Source organism: Rhinichthys klamathensis, unplaced genomic scaffold (genome assembly GCF_029890125.1).
Source record: "Rhinichthys klamathensis goyatoka isolate OS25496 unplaced genomic scaffold, OSU_Roscu_1.1 h1tg000121l_1, whole genome shotgun sequence".
NCBI lineage: Eukaryota > Metazoa > Chordata > Actinopteri > Cypriniformes > Leuciscidae > Rhinichthys > Rhinichthys klamathensis.
Window position 1 is genome coordinate 6288400 of NW_026606658.1, and position 18186 is coordinate 6306585.

Consider the following 18186-nt stretch of genomic DNA (forward strand, 5'->3'; position numbering starts at 1 on the left):
CCATAGTCTACTGACGTTATCTTCGATTTTTCCCCATTTAAACAAACAAAATGGTAACGGTCTGATAAATACGATCTGAACCAGCTTAATGCCTGTCCCTGAACACCAGTGTAGATTTGTAGTCGATCCAAGAGTATTTTATGATCGATAGTGTCAAACGCAGCACTAAGATCGAGTAGAACTAGTATTGAGATACAGCCTTGGTCAGAAGCTAAAAGTAAATCATTTCTAATTTTAACTAGCGCAGTTTCTGTGCTATGATGCGGTCTGAATCCTGACTGAAATTTTTCATATATCTCATTTTCTTGCATGAAAGAGCACAATTGAGCGGACACAGTCTTTTCTAGTATTTTAGACATAAATGGAAGATTTGAAATCGGTCTGTAATTTGCTAAGTTATTTGGATCTAATTGCGGTTTCTTAATGAGAGGTTTTATTACTGCCAGCTTGAATATTTTTGGAACATGACCTAAAGATAAAGACGAGTTAATAATATTAAGAAGAGGCTCTTCCACTACAGGTAACACTTCTTTCAGAAATTTAGTTGGTATTGGATCTAATAAACATGTTGTTGGTTTAGATGCAATGATAAGTTTATTTAGCTCTTCCTGTCCTATAGTTGTAAAGCGGTGTAGTTGTTCTTGAGGGGCGATAATTGAGGCTGAATCATAAGACACCATAGAGGATTGTACATTTACAATTGTGTTTCGGATGCTTTCTATTTTCTCATTGAAGTAGTTCATAAAATCATTACAGCTATACTGTAACGGAATAATTTGCTCGGGTGATGTCTGTTTATTTGTTAGTCTAGCCACGGTGTTAAATAAAAACCTTGGATTATTTTGGTTATTTTCTATTAGTTTGCGGAGATGCTCAGCCCTGGCTGCTTTTAGAGCTTTTTTATAACGTGACATACTGTCTTTCCACGCGATTCTAAAGACCTCTAAATTAGTTTGTTTCCATTTACGCTCTAGGTTACGAGTTTCTCTCTTGATAGCATGCGTAGCACTGTTGTACCATGGTGCTTTAGTTTTCTCTCTAACCTTTTTTGATCTAATTGGTGCAACAATATCTAATGTACTAGAGAAAATGGTGCTCAAACTGCTAGTCATTTCCTCTAGTTCATCTGTTTGTTTGGGTTCTCTGAGCAGCTGAGATAGATCAGGTAAGCTATTTGAGAATCTATCTATAGTGGTCGGAAGGATTGTTCTGCCTGGTCTATAACGTGGCGCAACATGACAAATTTCAGCAGTGCGTATTATACAAGTTACCATGTGATGATCGGTGAGATCGTCACTTTGCGGTATAATATCTATATCGGTTAGATTGGTTCCATATGATATAATTAAATCTAGTGTATGATTTAGACGATGAGTGGGACCACTGACATTCTGCTTGACCCCAAAGGAGTTTAATAAATCTCTAAACGCAGTCCCTAACGCATCGTTTGTATAATCTACGTGTATGTTAAAATCTCCAACAATTATTGCTTTATCGGCATTGACCAATAGATCTGAGAGAAAGTCTGCAAACTCTTTTAGGAAATCAGCATATGGTCCTGGAGGTCTATATACAGTAGCCAAGGCTAGAGATAATAGGGATTTATTTCTTACATCTAAGAGCGCAACGTTTAGCACCAGTACTTCAAACGAATTAAACCTGTGACCTGTTTTCTGAGTTACATTAATAATATCTCTATAGATTGTTGCAACACCGCCGCCACGACCGATCAGACGGGGCTCATGTTTATAACAGTATCCTGGCGGGGTAGACTCATTTAGACCGAAATACTCGTTTGGTTTAAGCCAGGTTTCAGTAAGGCAAAGTACATCGAAGCTATTATCTGTGACCATTTCATTTACAATAACCGCCTTAGGTGTGAGCGATCTAATGTTTAGAAGACCTAGTTTTAGAAATTGTTTTTGTTCACTGATATTTAGATTTTCAGGTTTAATTACAATAAGATTTTTCCTAGATCCTACAGTGGATTTATTATTTGGCCTCACTAAACGAGGAATAGACACAGTTTCTATATAATGTTCTACACTACTTATATCAATTAAATTGGCACAGCAAAGACTGTGATTTGGAATTTGATTTTCTAGTCATACGGTGTGTAACGTCTTGGAGATGTTGTCCGACAGAACAGCCGCTCCGATTCTGCTGGGGTGCAGGCCATCAGCACGGTAGAGCCTAGGTCGCTCCCAGAACAGATTCCAATTATTTACAAAGAGCAGTTTTTGTTCATTACACAATGACATTAACCATTCATTTAGTGCAAATAATCTACTGAACCTTTCCTGTCCTTGTCGGTACGTGGGAAGCGGTCCAGACACGATGATCGTTGCCTCAGGCGCTGTGCTGCGTACCGCCTCGATCAGGCTCCTGTAGTCCTTCTTCAGAACCTCCGTCTGCCGTAGCCTGATATCGTTTGTTCCAGCGTGAAGCACCACAGCTCCGACGCGCTCTTCACCGTTCAGGATCTCGGGAACCTGTGCGGCGACATCAAGAACACGAGCACCAGGAAGGCAGTGAGTGCGCACCTTACCCTTACCTGAGGTAGCACGGACATGACGGACCATGGAAGTGCCGATGATCACGGCGTCGTCGCGTTCCGACTCGCGAAGAGGGGAGAAGCGGTTCCGGGTGGAGATCTCGAAGACCGGGAGGGGCGGAGAGGTTCTTGCTCTGGTCCTGGCTCGTGTCTTCCGCTGTGGGATCACCCAGGGTCCATGGTGTTGGGTTGGTGCCGGAGTGAATGATGCCAGAGATGATCGCGTCCTCCTGGGCAGAGAAACGCACGGAGTGGACGAAGTCGGAGTCAAAAAGTTACTAACCACTGACTTGTGTGCATCGGCGCGTGACGTTTCAAGCGCTGATCGCCGATCCCGCAGCTCGGCTTGCCTCTCTAGCAGACCACGGATCTGTTTCTCCACCGATTCAAGCTCCAATCGTACCGAAATCAGTTCGAATGTGTCCTCACCTGCACTCAGAGGTAACGTTAGACACACATCTGATATGTTCGCCATAACAGATGAACAGTAGATTAGTAGTGATACTACCAATATCACTAGTAATTTAGGACTGAAATGCCGGATATAACCTGTATCCTTTCAGTGAAACGGGTGTAAAATCAGACGGTCAATAGGCGCGAGGCCACGCGTGAAATGCTAGCGGACTAAAGGCTAGTAGCCGAGATTCGCAAAGTTGGGTCTAAGTAGCGATATCAAAGCAATCCGATTGTTTTTTATAAGGAATAGTATCGAGGATAAGTTCCCATGATATAAAAATAGAAAGTGCTTGTTTATAAATGAGTGGTAAAAAAGAAAATCAAGGATTAATGAATTGATTCGACGGAGCTTTCAAACACCGACTGCTCGCGCATGCGCATTCAGAACTGGATGCGTGTCTTCCGCTGTGGGATCACCCAGGGTCCATGGTGTTGGGTTGGTGCCGGAGTGAATGATGCCAGAGATGATCGCGTCCTCCTGGGCAGAGAAACGCACGGAGTGGACGAAGTCGGAGTCAAAAAGTTACTAACCACTGACTTGTGTGCATCGGCGCGTGACGTTTCAAGCGCTGAACGATCAACGGCGCGTGACGTTTCAAGCGCTATAAGTCTGTTTGACGCACCCACCGCTAGCCTAGCTTAGCACAAAGACTGGATGTAAATGGTTGCAGCTAGCATACTAATCCAAATAAGTGACCAAATAACGCAAACATGTTTCTATTTACATGTTGTGATTTGTATAGTCACAGAGTGTACAAAAAACAAAGTCCAGCGTGTCTGCTGTGGGAGTCAGTGTAACCGGCCACTGCTGTGATTGGCTGACATGCTTGCATATGAAATAGCTATGTATTACATAAAACTCTCTCGAATAATTTTACTACAGCTATTATACGTTTTTACTATTACAGCTATCGAGATTAACGAATCGTGAGATGTTTTTAAAGTATTTAGATCTATTCCCATCACATAAAATGTTGCCGTGATGAGCATTGAGCAAACAGATGACATTCTGTTGATCACGAGAATGAAGATCTTATCATTGTAACGCAGTTTCTGCACTCTCTCTAATGCTTTCACCAATGCAAACACGATGATGTACATACAGTAAGAGCTTCGTTGTGCAGTGTAACGTGCGTCATTGATTTCATAACGAGTTGTCCAGATAAACTCGCGCTGTGTGGAAAGATTGTTATTTGATCGCTTTCTGTATATAATTTATTCACAATTTAAATACGTTTTTTTTCATTCTTCTAAAAGAAACGATGTGAAGTTGCCATTTTAGTCACTGGCTTGACTTACTGATGCATAAACAGTATTGAACGATTTTGAGAGAAAGATTACCTGTCTGAACTTGAACAATTACACATCAGAAAGTGTTGCTTGGTAGCTCGATCCGAGGCCGGCTCTGTATTGGCCCAAGTTGAGGAAACAGTCGTCGGTGAAATGTTTGGAAATTTCCAGAGAAAATAAAATTATCCCATTGTTTCTTCAGAGGCTCGGATGAAGGAACTAATTAATACTTTTTTTGTTCATGTGTATCCAAACACTGAGCAACTGCTATGCTTCGGCTGCGGAGTTTCGCCTGTCATTGAACATGGGCTGGCATATGCAAATTTTTGGAGTCGTACATATTAATGATCCCGACTGTTGCGTCACAGTCGGTGTTATGTGGAGATTCGCCTATTTTTCAGGGGTGTTTTTCAAAAACGAGATTTAAGTAAGAAGGAGAACACAATGGTGTTTGAGACTCACTGTATGTCATGTCCATGTACTGAACTCTTGTTATTTAACTATGCCAAAATAAATTCAATTTCACATTCTAGGGTACCTTTAACATTCTGCTGTTGTTTAATCACTCCAATATCTTTCGAAACTGGTATGACTTTCTTTATACCTGTCTTTTAGCCGGTTGTCCAAGCTGCTGTTTTCCATACAATGAAAGTGAATGTTACCACGGTTGTAAAGGGATATATTTTTAATCTTTAAATAAAATTTAAATAGATTCAAAAGTTTGGGGTCAGTAAGATTAAAAAAAGAAAAAAAGAAAAAAAATTAAGATATCTTATGCTATCAATAATACCATAAAAAGTAATATTGTGGAATATTATTACGGTTTTCTAACTGTTTATATTTTAATTAAAATGAAATTTTAAAATGTATCATGATCTTTCAGAAATTATTTTAATATGTTGATTTGGTGTTAAATCAGTGTTTCTTCTTATTGTGCTGCTTAATATTTTTGTGGAAATATAATTTTTATCAGAATTGTTTGATGAATAAAGAACTTTAAAATAGCATTTATTTTAGATAGATTTTTTTTTTGTAAAAACATTAATGCCTACTGTCACCTTTGACCAATTTCATAAATTTTTGCATATTACTTTATATTTATTTATTCATTTATTATAACTTTTTAGACTTTTTGGTGCTTTTATATGTTTTTTTCCTAATTCACACAAGTTTAACATGAGAGTAAGTAAATAACTAAATTAAAATTCCCTTTAAAGTGGCTTGATATGCCCATTAATTCATGTGGACATCTGTGTTTTGCATGTTAATGTCCACGTTCTCCAGATCAAGTATCAATGGCATTGTTACAGAGGCGTGTGTGTGTGTTTCAATCTTTAGACAGGGTGATTTATGTGTTGTGTTAAGGGGTGATGTGCACACTCTGTAAATTCATCAACTCCTTGACCCCCAGGTTAAACCTCTCCACTGTATGTTGCACTGCACATCACCCTTGCGAATCTAAATTAATCTCAAAAGCGCATAAAGAACCATCCATCCTCCACTGTCTGTATGTGCCCCAGAGGAATAGACCCTCTCTTAAACACCTGACGCCAGCATCTATCTACGGATATCACTTTGTTCAGTCTCCTAGAAGCTCCTGCTTGACCTTATTGAATGTGAATAACTCGACATACAGTAAAGTACCGCTTTTGTTATTGCTTGTGCTCATTAATTCTAACGCTAATTAGAGTCCAGTTTCTTTCACAGGGCCTGTCCACTCTAAGGCATTTGTTAAGCTTATCTAACCATGCTTGACTTGAAACAAGTTAGTTTTTCTGCATTGTCTATTTGCTGTAATTACACGGACGAAAAATTGCACGAAAAGACGATAAGGACAGATTGTCTCTTTTGGGTTTCATCTGGAGCTGATTTATTTAATTTACATATCATCGCTGCAGATGTCCTTTATGCCTTATTGTTTTTAGATAATAGCTGTAATTGTGAAGTCATAATTTTCCTGGATTATGTGTGCTAGGGAACAGATTCAGTCATTAATTTCTTACTCTGGTGCATTAGAACAACACCATGCAGGGCGAATAAATAATGACTGAATAATTGAGTGAACTATCCCTTCATTACCTCCTTTTGTCGTCTGCAGAAGGAAGTCATACAGGCTTGTAAAGACAAGAGATTAAATAATGAGAATTTTTGTTTTACATTTAGTTTTATGCTGTTGGTTTTACTCCCTGTTTTCTTGATTCGCAGTTGAGATTTTTTTTTTTTAACCAAGTTTTTGTTCTTTGACGGGTGTCCTCAGATTGTGTGTGTGTGTGTGTGTGTGTATTATCACACAGCTTGAATCCCCCAAACTGACGGTTCCCAGCCTAACTGCAGCATCCTTTAATTACAGCCAGGATGAAAATGTGTCTCTGTGTTCTGGGAATAAGAAGCTCCTTTAGAGCTCTACTTATTGTTCCCTTCTAATTTATTTATTTATTAAAACCTTTCAGAACAAAAAGACCTGATCGGAGCGATGCATATGAGAAACTCAATTTTTCCGAAGACTTAACAAACCATAACACGTTTCCAGAAACTAGAAAAGTCACATAAGCATCACATTATAAAACTAACCCTTATCATCCCAAAATACCATGGTATTTACAATAGTACTATTGTATTTTTTTTAAGTACCATATGATTATCATACTATGGTAATTATTCAGTACCATGGTATATATGAAAGTACCATGCTTCACTGCCCTCTTTACAAACTTTTACTGTGCTCTTTTTTTTAATACTGTATATAAATATACACAAAATTGCACAAAATCACATAGCCTATTTAAACATTTTCATGATAAATCCATGAGCACATAACTTCACTGTGTTCTGTAACGTTTACTGTATTGAAAAACATTACTGGCAAAACACCTCATGCACTAACGCCCTCTATTGGTGAGGGGTTGAAACTTAATGGTGTGAGCACCAGTGTTATTATTATTACATATAATTATATACAGTACTATTATAGAATTTATTATTATTTTGAATTAGCTTTTATTTTTTCCGTTTTCTTTTTAATTTAAGTCAATGTTTTTAGTAATTTTGGGTAACACTTTATTTTAAGGTGCTTGTAATAAGCAGTAATTAACAGTTAATAAGACACTTATAAGACCTTATAAGATGCATATAAGCATTAACTAATGATAAGAAATAAATTACATTAAATAAAACATTTCTCAAGTATCAATACATTGCACTTTTAGAACAGCCGAACAAACATAGGCTAAATGGTAACACAAACTCCCAGTCACTTAAAAATGTACCTTCCCAAGAGGGAGTAGTTTCCCTGATCTCTTCAGGGCCTGGACCTTTAATTAACCCTTATATGAAGTAGTTAATGCTTATATGCATCTTATATGCATCTTATAAGGTCTTATAAGTGTCTTATTAACTGTTAATTAACTGTTAATTGCTGTTAATTACTGCTTATTACAAGCACCTTAAAATAAAGTGTTACCTAATTTTGTTATGTTCTTTTTATTTTTATATTTTTTTATATTTAGCTTTATTTAGTTTTTTTTAAATACTTAAACTTATTTAGTTGCAAAGGCAAAACTTCTAATTCTCAGCAAGTTTTAAGTGTGTTTTATCTAGTATTCATATTGATTTAATTTCATTTTAGCTTTATTTCAATTCTCGCAACAGTTTTAGTTAACAATGGTGAGTGCACTGTGTACAAAGCATATCATTTCACTGGATTGTCCCTCTCAAATTCACTCAGAGATGAGCGTGGGTCTAGACATATTGATCCTTCTCATCGTTTGACATTTCCATAATTGATTTTACGGTGTTACCTGAAATCCCCGAAGTGAGCTTTGATAAATACGCTTGAGCTTGTGAGAGATGCACGCAGATATTCAGACAAACAAAAAGACAGAGCAGCATGTTATCTGCATTCCCTTTGGCAGATTCATTTCTCTCTCAACCAGTTACTTTGACTAAACCTGATTGGTCTCTTTAAACATGGCCTTTTCTTCATTCTCAGACACTGATACAATCACAGCACACTTCTTAAGAAGATCAAAGCTGTGGATCAAATCCGGTTTTTGCTGCTTTAGCTCAGTACTGTGGTGAGGAGACAGAAATCACTGCCACCAGATGAGAACTAATGTGCCTTTTATTCTTCAGTCTAAAGGTAGAAACTTTTGTAGTCCTTGTTTGTGAAGTATCATAAACATCTTGCAATATACAATGTTTCTGCAATGCACCAGAATCCCGAGCTACGGCTTTAGGTCCTCATTGTGTCCCATTAACATCAGTTCAACACAAACAAGGCTGCAGATTAAAACCGGTCGCCTTTTACAGCTTTGTTAGAGTATAATTGTACATGTAATGGACTGTTTTCACAGACAAATAGTTGCTCTTGAATTTGTCTGCACTACTTTTTAATTGTTGGTCTATGTAAACATGCGTTAGAGGGGACATATTTGACTGTTAGTGCATTGCATTGTGCAATTCTTTTTAAGATGGCATATAAAGTATTTCTGTCCCCTTTTAGTTGTTCCCCCCATAAGAACTCGTCCTGTATGAATGGCTCTGAATCAGCTGAATTCCTGTTACAGCTGTGTATTTGTATTACATATGTTATTGTGTATGCCTTTGTGAGCAGGTGTCTTTGTGTCACTGTGAATGCTACCCTCCGCAGAGGTTGACAGGTGCAGTTGTGTGCCGGATGTCGTGCCATTAATAATTAGGCTTCAGCTTTATTCCGGGGGTTTAATTAAAATTGTCTCTTTTCTTTGCAGCACAGAAGTTTTCCCTACAGTATAGAGTGTTGCGGTTGCTTAGCATAATGGCTAGGACATGAAATGTTTGCTGGTAATATATTGTTATTTATTATTAATAATAATGTATGTTATGTAAGTAAGTACATGTAAATTATATAAATATATAACAGGAAATTATTTAATCATATTAAATGTTAAAATTTTGGTTAAATTTCCAAATGTAAAGTCAGGCTCCTGAAGCAAAACCGGTTAAGAACCAGCAGGCTAGATGTGTCGCTTCGTGTCTCAGAGTGTGCTAGATCTGGTTTTAGATCTTTACATAGCAATAAGTCAGCTCTGTTGAAGATCACAAATGATATTTTGCTTGCTCTGGATTCAGGCTCTTGTTTTGTTAGATCTTAGCATGGCATTTGATATTGTTGGACATAATATTCTTCTTGAATGCCTTGAATCCAGGACACTGCACTACAGTGGTTTGCTTCTTACCATGAAAATGGGACTTTTTCTGTAAATTTGGGAAATTGTTCCTCATCATCTGCTCCTATTTCATGTGGTGTGCCACAGGGATCCATTTTGGGACCTTTATTTATTTCCCTTTATGTGCTTCCTTTGGCCAACATTTTTCAGAAATGCAACATTTCTTATCACGGCTATGCTGACGATTCTAGGATTTACCTTCCAGTAAGGCTTGACACCACTGTTTCTTTTGATGTTGTATAGAAATGCATAAAAGATATTATATTGGATAACAAATAATTTTTTGCAGCGTAATGAGGATAAAATAGATTTTTGTATTATCTCGCTTGCAAGTTCAAGCTTATCAAGCTTGCAACAAAATGCTCCCGCAAAACTTTTGACTGGGTCTAAAAAGAAGGACCATATTTCCCCTATTCTAGCATTCCTCCACTGACTTCCCGTTTGAATATAAGGCTTTTTCTGGCCGTGCACCAAAATATATAGTGACCTTCTTCAGCCATACCATCCTGCTAGAACACTCAGATCTTCTTATCCTTTACTTGTAACTCTGCCACAGTGTCGATATAAATCAAAGGGTGGTCGGGCCTGTTATGTGGCTAAACCCAAGCTTTGGAATAGTCTCCCCTATCGTGTGGGGTCTGCTCCTTCATTGGACATTTTTAAGTCTACTCTTAAATAATACTTTTATTCTTAGGCTTTTGGAAATTTGTAAGAGTTGCTTTTACTGTGTAGATTTGCTATTGCATTCTCTACAGCACTTTGGATCAATTCATATTGTGTTTAAATGTGCTTTATAAATGAATGTTGTTGTTGTTGCTTAAACATCTGTTCTCCTGTTTAATTTTCAGAGTGATCAGCCGAGCTCCAGGACTGAAGCTGGTCGTTGAGACACTGATGTCATCACTAAAGCCAATCGGGAATATTGTGGTCATCTGCTGTGCCTTCTTCATTATTTTTGGCATCTTGGGAGTTCAGGTGAGTAAAAAAAAAATATATATATATATATATATACTGTATACACTCACCTAAAGGATTATTAGGAACACCTGTTCAATTTCTCATTAATGCAATTATCTAATCAACCAATCACATGGCAGTTGCTTCAATGCATTTAGGGGTGTGGTCCTGGTCAAGACAATCTCCTGAACTCCAAACTGAATGTCAGAATGGGAAAGAAAGGTGATTTAAGCAATTTTGAGCGTGGCATGGCTGTTGGTGCCAGACGGGCCGGTCTGAGTATTTCACAATCTGCTCAGTTACTGGGATTTTCACGCACAACCATTTCTAGGGTTTACAAAAAATGGTGTGAAAAGGGAAAAACATCCAGTATGCGGCAGTCCTTTGGGCGAAAATGCCTTGTTGATGCTAAAGGTCAGAGGAGAATGGGCCGACTGATTCAAGCTGATAGAAGAGCAACTTTGACTGAAATAACCACTCGTAACAACCGAGGTATGCAGCAAAGCATTTGTGAAGCCACAACACGCACAACCTTGAGGCGGATGGGCTACAACAGCAGAAGACCCCACCGGGTACCACTCATCTCCACTACAAATAGGAAAAAGAGGCTACAATTTGCAAGAGCTCACCAAAATTGGACAGTTGAAGACTGGAAAAATGTTGCCTGGTCTGATGAGTCTCGATTTCTGTTGAGACATTCAGATGGTAGAGTCAGAATTTGGCGTAAACAGAATGAGAACATGGATCCATCATGCCTTGTTACCACTGTGCAGGCTGGTGGTGGTGGTGTAATGGTGTGGGGGATGTTTTCTTGGCACACTTTAGGCCCCTTAGTGCCAATTGGGCATCGTTTAAATGCCACGGCCTACCTGAGCATTGTTTCTGACCATGTCCATCCCTTTATGGCCACCATGTACCCATCCTCTGATGGCTACTTCCAGCAGGATAATGCACCATGTCACAAAGCTCGAATCATTTCAAATTGGTTTCTTGAACATGACAAGGAGTTCACTGTACTAAAATGGCCCCCACGGTCACCAGATCTCAACCCAATAGAGCATCTTTGGGATGTGGTGGAACGAGAACTTCGTGCCCTGGATGTGCATCCCACAAATCTCCATCAACTGCAAGATGCTATCCTATCAATATGGGCCAACATTTCTAAAGAATGCTTTCAGCACCTTGTTGAATCAAGCCACGTAGAATTAAGGCAGTTCTGAAGGCGAAAGGGGGTCAAACACAGTATTAGTATGGTGTTCCTAATAATCCTTTAGGTGAGTGTATATCCCTACAGAAATCACCAGCTTAAAGAAGTTTTAAATAGTTTTCTGGTAGTTTTAGAGAGATTTTGAGCACTTTTCAGCTTGGTCAGCCTGGCAGGCCATCTTAAACCAAATTCACCTCACAGTTATAGTGGATATAATGCTTGCTTGGATCACACTATTAAAGTAAAAGCTTAACTTTAGGGATTAATTGGAGTATTCCTTCTAAAAACACCATATATAAAGTAACACATAACATATATGACACCTCTGTGTGTTTAATCCACAAGATTGCCTTTAAGCCTCTTAGTGAGAGTGAAAGAGGTGGTGCACAGAACGAATACGTGATTTTCTGTCATTTCTATAAATTTGAAACAAACATACTCTTCCTACCCACAGCTGAATAATTTGACTATGATTAAAATGTTCTGTTTTCCATACTTCTACAATTTACATAAGACCGTAGGGGAACACCGATGCAATTTATCTTCCATTCTTCCAGGAAGAGATGCCTGTGCTTTTGTGCCTGTATGATGTGTCATGTGTAACATTGATTTTGTCCTTGTATGGTTTCCACTGAACAGTCATATTGTATAAGGTTGTAACTGTGTCTTTAAATTACTCATTAGATAGCCTAGCAATTCTGGGTAAACCTGACTGTTAAGTCGGTCAAAAAAGTACTACATTATAACAGGGCATAAAGTTAAGACATCATTGGCATATTCTAATGTCAGTACTCATTTAAAAAAAAAATCAATTATAATATATGCTCTCTCTTAATCTCTGTTAAAAAATGAATTAATTTAATTATTTAGTTATTTCCTTTAAAGAGCCTATAGAGTTGTCTGTGAAATGTGTATGTTTTTTTCAAAAATCGTTCGCAGAGAGAAGGAAGGTTGGTTGTGTGCTGATAAAATTGCTTTGATTTTGTTTCCACAGCTATTCAAAGGAAAGTTCTTTGTGTGTCAGGGGGAGGATACAAGAAACATCACCAACAGGTCAGATTGCAACCTGGCTCAATACAAATGGGTCCGACACAAGTACAACTTTGATAACCTTGGGCAGGTAAGCACTTAAACTGGCAACGGTTGCACAAACATTTGCTCTGTCTCAAGACTCTCTTTTAAATAGGGGTGTAACGATACACAAACCTGACGGTTCGGTTCGTCCCACGGTTTTGAGGTCTCGGTTCGGTTCGGTTCGGTTCATTTCTGTGGGGTGGGGGGGTGTAGAAAGCTAAAATTGCTTTTATTTTTTATTAAACAGTGCTTTAATGAACAAATTGTGTCCTTGTCTTTAAATTAATTCAATTACAAGTAAACGTTTCTCAAGGATAACAAAAGTATCTGCTAATGCTGTAAACTACAGCCCTTACTTGCACATTACTATAAAGGTGATGATACACAGGGCAACTTTTTGAGCAATGTTGCTGGGCAATGTTGTCGTCAACGGGCAACCAGATGACACACAGGGCCCAAGACCGATCTAAATTATCCAGATAGAAATGTATTGGTCACTTTCAATGGGAAAGTGCCCAAGCAACAATCGCTCGGCAAGATTGCCCAGCAACATTGCTCAAAAAGTTGCCCTGTGTATCATCGCCTTTACATTAAAGCTTAACAACAGAGCCTAGACTTTTAGCCTAAATGATATAATAATAATCAACACTCAAATAACAAATTGTATGAAAACATGTAAACTGCACATAAGGCAATTTTTGCATTAACATGTTTTTACTCTAATTTGTTATTGTTATATAATAATTTACACAGTTGCTGTTATTTTTATGACAACTATTTTAAACATACATTAAATAATCAAGATATCATAAACAGGTTAAGTAAAATATAATATATAGCATTTATTTAGTGAAAGAGTTAGCAAACCAGCAAGCTGTGGACACTGAATGACTTGCCTGAGGTAAATATAAAGCTATGTGAAAAACTAAGCGTTTTATTGACGTATTTCCGCTGTTGAAACACTGATTGAGTGTTTACACGAGTTATGATGCCTTTCAGTAAGTATACTGTATCTTTCAACATACCTTCGGGTGTCCATTCATGTTTATTCTGTAACTGAGGAAGAGATGATCGCGCTCCGCGCTGCCGCATGCATACAGTGATATCTGTCACGCCACATCTAAGAGCGCCAAAACGGCATTTATTGTTTGCATTTCGTGATCAAATAGACATAATTTGAAAGATTACACCTTGCTTATTTTCAAAAGTAACAAAACACTGAGCTTATTGCGATTATATGTGGTTAATGGTGGTTAGGCAACAGCCCTGTATTTGTTGTGTACACATAACACATGAGGTGCAATGAGCCGGGGCAGCAGGGGGCGGGGCGTGTTCGGTTCGCCATGAGAGTATCGCGATACGTATCGTGGGTGATGTATCGCGGTTTTTCGGTTCGGTTCAAATATCGTTACACCCCTACTTTTAAATGTACCTAGAAGCGACTGGTAATGCCACTTCCAATTTGAAAAAAATCTGTTATGGTCTCGTCCCATTTTCAACAGTCAAATGGAGCCATTGAAGTCAAAGATTTATTTTAACCTTTTTTAATCATCTTTCACCTCCCTCAGGCTCTCATGTCCCTTTTTGTTCTGGCTTCCAAAGACGGTTGGGTGGACATAATGTACGATGGACTGGATGCTGTCGGTGTCGATCAGCAGGTATTGACCATATCAGAAGCTCCTTTTACCTGCATAAAATGTTATTGTAATAGTATTTCTATGGATTTTCATGCTTGTTGATTCACCTTGTGATACATTTGATCCACAACTATGGACAGTGCGGCAACCTTTTCGTTTAAGTGGGTCACAGTTTCTAGAGTACAAACAAATTGTGGGCCAGAATATCTACCAGTTGTTCGCATTCTCTGATAACCGCAAACTCTGATTGGACAAACTCCAGGAACTGAATCAGAGCTGAAAAATCATTGATCAGCATTTCTGTCCTAGCTTCAAATACTGCTTTCCCATCCATCAGTTCTTCTATAAGCTCCTTACTGTCCATTCATCAGATCTCTTCGAAGTGCCTTATTTTACACTCTTTCCTACAAATGTCTATTTTATAATACAATTAGAATTTTCAAATAATTTCTCAATAATAACAAGTAACATTTTTGCATGAAAAGGAAGTCTCCATGCTTCATGTGTGCCTGTGGGCTCCTGAAATTGTTCTGCTCTAATTGAAAAGAGCCCAGCCCCCTGTCCTAGCCAAGGCATTCATGTGTTTGAATTGGAACATATATCTCTTCCTTAGTGCCTGCAATGTGGCCTGTGCCTCACCATTGCACGCAGAATGCTTAATCTAGCTAGAGGCAGGCGTTTTTTGCTTTTTGTCTCCAGCAGGACAAACCTTTGAATTGAAGTGTTATTGATATCATAAATCTCCATAATTCTTAACCTCAGGCTATTCCTGCAGACCTCACCCAGATCTATCTATCTATCTATCTATCTATCTATCTATCTATCTATCTATCTATCTATCTATCTATCTATCTATCTATCTATCTATCTATCTATCTATCTGTCTATCTGTCTATCTGTCTGTCTGTCTGTCTGTCTGTCTAATCATCTGTCGTCTGTCATCTATCTATCTATCTATCTATCTATCTATCTATCTATCTATCTATCTATCTATCTATCTATCTATCTATCTATCTATCTATCTATCTATCTATCTATGTATTTATCTATCATCTGTCGTCTGTCTATATATCTGTTTATCTGTCTGTCTATAGTGAGAGAGAGAGGGAGAGAGAGAGAGACTGTAAAAAAGTTAACCTAAATTCTTGTTTGTTAATTCTTGAGTCTTTGTACAATGATGTCTTTGTACTGTAAATACAATGTAGTGTCAACCCGAATTAATTGATTTAATTTAACTTAAGTTAAGTGTGATACAGTAGGTTGCCTCATTTTTTTAATTTGGCTCAACGTGTTGTTTTAGTTGTCTTTACAAGATTTTTTAAGTTCAAAAGACAACCTGTTACTCAGGAGATGAACAAAAGCTTTTAAATTGACTTTAATTGGAGCGAATTAGTTGAGTTAACTTAAAAAGTTGAATGTAAAAGATTCTTTTAAGTTAGTTCAACTTTTCATTTCTACAGTGTATATACACTGCAATTCAAAAGTTTTGGATCAGTAAGACTTTTTAATGTTTTTAAAATAAGTTTCGTATGCTCACCCAGGCTGCAATTATTTAATCAAAAATACAGTAAAAACAGTAATATTGAGAAATATTATTACAATTTAACATAATTATTTTCTGTTTGAATATATTTAAAAATGTCATTTATTTCTGTTTGCAAAGCTAAGTTTTCAGCATCATTACTCTGGTCTTTAGTGTCACATGATCCTTCAGAAATCATTATCATTTTCTGATTTGCTCAAGAAAAAATGTATTCTTATTATCAATGTTGAAAACATTTTATTTTTTTGATGAATAGAAAGTTCAAAAGAACAGCATTTATCTGAAATAGAGATCTTTTGTTTGTGTATGTGTGAGCGTGTATATATATATATATATATTTTATATACATATGTGTATGTGTCTGTCTGTGTGTGTGTGTGTGTGTGTGTGTGTGTGTGTGTGTGTGTGTGTGTGTGTGTGTGTGTTTGTTTGTGTGTGTAACTTCCTAACTAGCTTAACCACTTGTAATCTGTACATTGACACGTGTTGTGTTTATATGTGTGTTGTAGCCCATCATGAATTACAACCCATGGATGCTGCTCTATTTCATCTCCTTCTTGCTGATTGTGGCTTTCTTCGTGCTCAACATGTTTGTCGGCGTGGTGGTCGAGAACTTTCACAAGTGCCGGCGGCACCAGGAGGCCGAAGAAGCCAAACTGCGCGAGGAGAAGCGCCTTAAACGCATGGAGAAAAAAAGAAGGAGTAAGGAGAAGGAGCTAGCTGGTCGGTAGCCTTTCCACACCTTTCTGAGTCCTGCTTGATCATTTTGATTTGACCGCGTGCTAAATTAGATGCTAATGCTAATTAGAGTAACCGGCGTATGAGGAATGAGATGCTCGGGCCCGTAATTAGCTAGGAATCCACTCCCCGGCTTGCCCCCCTTTTGCCTGGGAACGTCTCTAGAGCATGTCCCATGGCTTGCATGGTGATCTGCTTACTGAGAGAGCAGGGTGTGTGGTGGACCCCTGCCACAGGGGTCTGCCCACCCTCCTCATCTCTTGCATGTAGGGCAGTGCAGTCTGAGAAGTAAATAAAAATCTTGTCACACTCAAATTGGTTACATCCATCAGCTGCCTGCTCCAATGCTACCCAGGATGCACGGCGTGGTATTGATGACCTTCTCTTTTGGTTCCACTTCCTGCTATTCTCAGCACAAGGCGTTAGCATTAAATCGACTTCATTGAGGATCTCTGTGTGGATGCTAGCTGTTGTTTCGACATTGGCTTGGACATTGGTCCAGCATGTTTGATCTTTAAGCAACAGTTAAAAATGGGAATTTCTTTTTTTTAAGCCCTTGAGAAATACAGATGTAAATAGGTGATCTATAAACTATAACATTTGAGTCGGACCACAAGATCAGACACTAAAACTCAAGCAAGGAAAACAAAGCTGTTCTCATTGGCACACACCAACTTTTATCACTTAATCTCAGTTCAGAGGTCAAATTTATTCCCCTCTAAATGTCCTATCACACCATACTTTCTCATTAAGATCTTTATTTGATTTGCGCATTAGCTGATTATTGTGTCCTTTTGTTTTATAATGCTATCATGCCATCAGCTTTAGCTGGATAGGGAAAAGTGCTTCATTTTACCCTCAGTTCTTCATCTTTTCTTTTTGCTGCAAATCGAATTTTCCGTAGGTGTGTAAGTCTGGCGGGATGTGTCAGGTTTCTAGGGTTGAAATGGGATTAAACCGTGTGTCAGCTTTCCCTGGCTCGATTAATATTTTGAAACTTCTTTTTGAACATAATATCTAAATATCCTGAGGTAACTTGGTGGACTTTTGCTATTAAAAGTTGAGCAGAAAAGTTGTGGTTCCTTTCAGGTGAACTTGTTGGTATGACTGTTATCATAAACTGAATAAATTTACTTGATATTTCCATCCACAAAGCCCACAACTATCTAGGACTAATAATCTAGAGATTAAACAGCTGGGATAAATAGATTTAGTATTAGAGTTTACACACAACAATAGGGATTTTTTTTTTTTGGACTCAGAATAATTGGAACACCCACCGGCATATTCTCCCAGAAAATCCATCCTATTTCAGCTCCTTTTACGGTTTCTTTGCTTGCCCTACCTGATTAACATGGTTTCGTTCTTCTAGATATAATGCTGACCGGTGTCAGTTGGTCCAGTCCTGATCACACACAAGGTACAGATTGTATATGGCATGTCTATGTGTTCACCGTGGTGGTGGTTTGGGATGAGGGAGGGGGGGGGCACCGGGTGGGAGGGCACCATCAGCGCCCATGTTC

General features: G+C 38.2%; 1 protein-coding gene across 9 annotated transcripts in view; it reads left to right on the top strand.

Annotated features, from left to right (window-relative positions):
* cacna1g (calcium channel, voltage-dependent, T type, alpha 1G subunit) overlaps positions 1-18186 on the top strand; it is a 254008-nt gene that overhangs the window by 191669 nt on the left and 44153 nt on the right. For 5 of the 9 annotated variants that reach the window (XM_056255722.1, XM_056255714.1, XM_056255720.1 and 2 more), the window contains 5 exons: positions 10356-10482; positions 12666-12791; positions 14314-14403; positions 16435-16627; positions 18036-18083. In XM_056255722.1, the coding sequence (XP_056111697.1) occupies positions 10356-10482; positions 12666-12791; positions 14314-14403; positions 16435-16627; positions 18036-18083 (584 nt within the window). Of the gene's footprint in view, positions 1-10355; positions 10483-12665; positions 12792-14313; positions 14404-16434; positions 16649-18035; positions 18084-18186 lie in introns of all 9 variants that reach the window. The other 4 variants (XM_056255715.1, XM_056255718.1, XM_056255716.1 and 1 more) reach the window with 2 other exon arrangements.